Source organism: Eriocheir sinensis, chromosome 19 (assembly GCF_024679095.1).
Source record: "Eriocheir sinensis breed Jianghai 21 chromosome 19, ASM2467909v1, whole genome shotgun sequence".
NCBI lineage: Eukaryota > Metazoa > Arthropoda > Malacostraca > Decapoda > Varunidae > Eriocheir > Eriocheir sinensis.
Window position 1 is genome coordinate 13,148,297 of NC_066527.1, and position 5,000 is coordinate 13,153,296.

Consider the following 5,000-nt stretch of genomic DNA (forward strand, 5'->3'; position numbering starts at 1 on the left):
AAGTTAGGGGGAGAAGAGGAGGGATAACGAGAGCGAGAAGGGGGAGTAGTTGTGGCTAGGAATAGTTTGGGAGGGTGCAGGGGGGGGGGGCACACTTTCCTTCGAATGCGTCAACATGACTCGTCGGGTTTGTGTTATTTTTCACAAGTAAACTCGTCACATAAGACATATAGTAATGTGGTAGGTTAGCCATAAATTAGGTCCGGGTATTATAGGTAGTGTGCTGAAATATCATACTGATCCAAAGATTCGTTTAGGAGATATTTGCGAAAAACAGCGTTTGTCTGCCGCTGAAATGTATAGTAGGTGTTACGGGAGTTATGAATAGAGATCTTATATGATTTTTCTACTTCGGTAATCATTACACTTTTAACTCTGAACTTTCTAGACTTTTTTGAGGTAGATTCTTCGAATAAAAGCCTTAACAAGCAATTACTTCCCTCTATACCTCTCACATACAATAATGAAAATATATCTGTTCTGGTTGTAGGTATTAGAATATTTGAGTAACTATGAAAGAGTTGATAAAAGCGCTATTAGATTTCATTTTTCCTCCCATATGCACAGGATGTAAAAACAAACTTGTTCAAGGAGAATGATTTATTTGTACCATTTGCTTGAGTAACAGATAATCCTATTACCAATCGTTTTGTAGATACAGCTACTATTACCTATGGTCTTGCATTAAAAAAAAAAAAAAAAACAATTGGGGAGGTATTAGGAGTTGAGTATGGCAATATTTTTGTATTAACATCCAGCTATTTCAGTGATAGATGAAATAATACTTATTCCATTGCACAGGCAAATATTGCAGGAAAGACACTATAATCCAAGTGATTATTTTCGCTAAAGGACTTTCAGAATCACTAAAAAGAGACAGTCATCTAACATATGTAAAAAGAAATCGCAATACTCCATCCCAAGCAAACCCCCCCCCAAAAAGGAAAGCCAACACGCATTACAAACCTCAACAAACTAAGAACAAAACTCCCACAACAAAACTAACTAACAAGTTAGCTTGCAACAAACAAACGAGCTAGCTCCCTAATTAGCTTTTTTGCTAGTTAGCTAGCTAGTTAGTTAGTTAGTTAGTTTGTTTGTTTGTTTGTTTGTTTGTTTGTTTGCTAGTTAGCTTGTTATTTTGTTTGTTTGCTAGCTAGCTACCTTGTTTGTTAGTTAGTTAGTTAGTTAGTTAGTTAGTTAGTTAGTTAGTTAGTTAGTTAGTTAGTTAGTTAGTTAGTTAGTTAGTTAGTTAGTTTGTTTGTTTGTTTGTTTGTTTGTTTGTTTGCTAGCTAGCTTGTTTGCTTGCTTGCTAGCTAGCTAGCTAGTGAGTTTGTTTGTTTGTTTGTTTGTTTGTTTGTTTGTTTGTTTGTTTGTTTGTTTGTTTGTTTGTTTGTTAGTTAGTTAGTTAGTTAGTTAGTTAGTTAGTTAGTTAGTTTGTTTGTTTGTTTGTTTGCTAGTTAGCTTGTTATTTTGTTTGTTTGCTAGCTAGCTACCTCGTTTGTTTGTTAGTTAGTTAGTTAGTTAGTTAGTTAGTTAGTTAGTTAGTTAGTTAGTTAGTTTGTTTGTTTGTTTGTTTGTTTGCTAGCTAGCTAACTTGTTTGCTTGCTTGCTTGCTTGCTAGCTAGCTAGTTAGTTTGTTTGTTTGTTTGTTTGCTAGTTAGCTTGTTATTTTGTTTTTTTGCTAGCTAGCTACCTTGTTTGTTTGTTTGCTAGCTAGCTAGTGAGTTTGTTTGTTTGTTTGTTTGTTTGTTTGCTAGCTAGCTAGTTTGTCTTTTAGTTTGTTAGCTAGCTAGTTTTGTGTTTGTCTGTTAGCTAGCCCGTTCGCTTTAATTGGCAGGCAGGCAGGCAGGCAGGCAGGCAGGCAGGCAGGCAGGCAGGCAGGCAGGCACACCTATTTACATGCCGGCACACCTACTTTCATAGAAACGTATTTGCAGCTTTTTAGTCATCCACCTGTCTACTGTTGGGCATGTAGACGCTTGCCCAGGGTTCCGGCGGGCTACTCGGTGGCGGGGCTGGTTCAACGTATCTGAAAAAGCGGGTCCAGTAAGAGAGGGCGCAACGTTATGATGAGGACGACAACGAGAAACAAGAAGAAGAAGAAGAAGAAGAAGAAGAAGAAGAAGAAGAAGAAGAAGAAGAAGAAGAAGAAGAAGAAGAAGAAGAAGAAGAAGAAGAAGAAGAAGAAGAAGAAGAAGAAGAAGGAGGAGGAGGAGGAGGAGGAGGAGGAGGAGGAGGAGGGAGAGGGAGATTCCCACTTCCTCAGCCTTTCCCTTTCAAAGGTCGCTCTGAGCCTGTCCCTCACCCTCTAACCCTACCCTTGCTTTCCTATACACTCCTGCACATTCCAAGAGACAATAGAAGGAGTGGATCAAGAAGGGGAGGCTTCTTTCTCTCTGTCTATATATTTGCCGTCTTTCTCATTATTGCTTTCTTTCTCTTTTTCTCCTCCTTTTTTTCTTTCTCTTTCTTTCTTAACCTTTCTATGTCATTCTTCCTCTCTTTCTTTTCCTCTTCCCGTCCAGACGTCGCTTTGTTTTGTCTATATATTTTCCAATATAGTTTTCTCTCTCTCTCTCTCTCTCTCTCTCTCTCTCTCTCTCTCTCTCTCTCTCTCTCTCTCTCTCTCTCTCTCTTTTCATAAATATCCTGTTACTGATTTTACAAAGAATTGACAGGGACAGGGGAAATTATGGCAAAATGATGTTTCTGTAAGAACTGAAACAAACAAATTGGAGCTTCCTAGTGGCAAATGAGGTGGATGGGGAGCAGTGGGCGGAGGTGTGAACCATCATTAGGCAGGAGGGAGGGAGGGAAAAGATGGGATTGAGGAAACAAACAAACTAGTGTCAAATGAGGTGGATGGGGAGCAGTGGGCGGAGGTGTGAACCATCATTAGGCAGGGGGGAGGGAGGGAGGGAGGGAGGGAGGGAGGAAACAGAAAGAAAGAAAGAAAGAAAATATAACTGAAGTAAAAAGTGTGCTACTATTCTCTTAGTGAATAAGAATGTGGACCTCAAAGAGGTCCGGGGTGGGTGGGTTAGGTCGGGCTCGCTCAGGCAGCGGCATTAACCACCGAAGCCGTACAGGGTGCGGCCCTGGCGTTTGAGGGCGTACACCACGTCCATGGCGGTGACGGTCTTGCGCTTGGCGTGCTCAGTGTAGGTGACGGCATCCCTGATGACGTTCTCCAGGAACACCTTGAGCACACCACGGGTCTCTTCGTAGATGAGCCCGGAGATGCGCTTCACACCGCCACGGCGCGCCAGACGACGGATGGCCGGCTTGGTGATGCCCTGGATGTTGTCCCGAAGAACCTTGCGGTGACGCTTGGCGCCTCCCTTTCCGAGTCCCTTGCCTCCCTTGCCGCGGCCAGTCATGGTTCAGGTGGGTAGCTCAACAGTGGAGTGAGTGTTGGGCTGCCCCAGCGTTCGCTCTATATATGCAGAGCCAGAGGCGGCGGTGGTGGGTCTTTGGGCGATAGGCTGGCTCCTGCCGTCTACTTCCGGACGGCCCAGTGACGTTGGGTGAGCCTCCACACGGTACTAGGCTCTAGCATATGCAGACAGCTCCAAGAGACCCCTAAATTCCTCCAATAGGGCTAGATAGATGCACTGCCTGACGGGGGCGGGCAAGCGCGGGACTAGGAGGCGGCGCACGCGCAGGACGCGGCGGACCACCGCTCCTCCCCCGGCCGCCAAAACTATAAAAACCAGAAACGGCTGGCAGACTCAACTGTTCTGTTCGTCCGTAGCCATGGCCCGTACCAAGCAGACTGCCAGGAAATCCACCGGTGGCAAGGCGCCCCGCAAGCAGCTGGCCACCAAGGCCGCTCGCAAGTCGGCCCCGGCCACCGGAGGAGTCAAGAAGCCTCACCGCTACAGGCCCGGGACCGTGGCCCTCCGTGAGATCCGCCGCTACCAGAAGAGCACCGAGCTCCTCATCAGGAAGCTGCCCTTCCAGCGTCTGGTGCGCGAGATCGCCCAGGATTTCAAGACCGATCTCCGCTTCCAGTCCTCTGCCGTCATGGCTCTGCAGGAAGCCTCCGAGGCCTACCTCGTCGGTCTCTTCGAGGACACCAACCTCTGCGCCATCCACGCCAAGCGTGTCACCATCATGCCAAAGGACATCCAGCTGGCCCGTCGCATTCGCGGCGAGCGTGCCTAAGCGGGCGTTGCCCGTCTGAGTACTACAATCTGCTCACACTATATCTAGGCCCTTTTCAGGGCCAAAGTCACTTTCCGGGAGAGAGTTTAGACAGACACTGGGGCGGGCAGGGGGGGAGGAGGAGGATCACTGGCTTGTTGCCTTTCCCACATATCCTTCTGCTTCATAATCTCATATCAATTGATTGGGGGGCTTTGATTTCTCTCTTAACTTATTTCAACTGGCGGGTGCACGAGTAGGGAATATGTGGGGACTACATGCAGGCAGGAAGACAGGAATTACCAGAACAAGTAAATAAATATAAACGGAGGGGCGGAATCACTAACTACTGATGACGGCTGCTATGTATACGCATATATCGCTCATCGCGATCCCCTGCACCTAACCACAAACGACCGAGAGAAGCATTGGCGATTTCAAGCCTTGGTCGCGGTTTGGCGAGCACTGGCGGGACTCGGTCCGCTTATCGATGCCATGCATCCCTTGGTGGGTCAGCTCAGTGAGTGAGTGAGAGAGAGAGAGAGAGAGAGAGAGAGAGAGAGAGAGAGAGAGAGAGAGAGAGAGAGAGAGAGAGAGAGAGAGAGAGAGAGAGAGAGAGAGAGCGCGGGAGGGACTAACCGTCTTCGTTCTCTTTCGGGAAATAGTTTGTGGCTCCGATGGAGCCGGTTCTTTTCCAGTGCAAGCAAGTTGGTGGGTTGCTTATTTGGAGGAGGTGTACTTGGTGACGGCCTTGGTGCCTTCGGACACGGCGTGCTTGGCCAGCTCACCGGGCAGGAGGAGACGGACGGCCGTCTGGATCTCCCGACTGGTGATGGTGGAGCGCTTGTTGT

The 5,000-nt window shown here is 47.1% G+C and overlaps 5 protein-coding genes across 14 annotated transcripts in view; 4 read left to right on the plus strand and 1 right to left on the minus strand.

Annotated features, from left to right (window-relative positions):
* The window catches only part of LOC127000727 (histone H2A-like), a 31,031-nt gene that overhangs the window by 24,369 nt on the left and 1,662 nt on the right, over positions 1 to 5,000 (plus strand). The window lies entirely within an intron of this gene.
* Positions 1 to 5,000, plus strand: part of LOC127000731 (histone H2A-like) — a 17,143-nt gene that overhangs the window by 10,481 nt on the left and 1,662 nt on the right. The window lies entirely within an intron of this gene.
* Positions 1 to 5,000, plus strand: part of LOC127000729 (histone H2A-like) — a 16,704-nt gene that overhangs the window by 2,562 nt on the left and 9,142 nt on the right. The window lies entirely within an intron of this gene.
* On the plus strand, positions 2,923 to 4,236 carry LOC127000721 (histone H3-like). Its single transcript, XM_050864742.1, has one exon. The coding sequence runs from the start codon at positions 3,613 to 3,615 to the stop codon at positions 4,168 to 4,170; it is 558 nt and encodes a 185-aa protein (XP_050720699.1). The 5' UTR covers positions 2,923 to 3,612; the 3' UTR covers positions 4,171 to 4,236.
* LOC127000719 (histone H2B-like) overlaps positions 4,815 to 5,000 on the minus strand; it is an 829-nt gene continuing 643 nt past the window's right edge. Inside the window, exon 1 of the mRNA XM_050864741.1 lies at positions 4,815 to 5,000. This exon is cut by the window's right edge and continues 643 nt beyond it. Within this exon, the coding sequence (XP_050720698.1) occupies positions 4,870 to 5,000 (131 nt within the window). The 3' untranslated portion in view covers positions 4,815 to 4,869.

What these genes read in the sequence shown, in the direction of transcription:
- LOC127000721 (XM_050864742.1), top strand. Translation starts at nt 3,613, where the DNA reads ATGCACTGCCTGACGGGGGCGGGCAAGCGCGGGACTAGGAGGCGGCGC.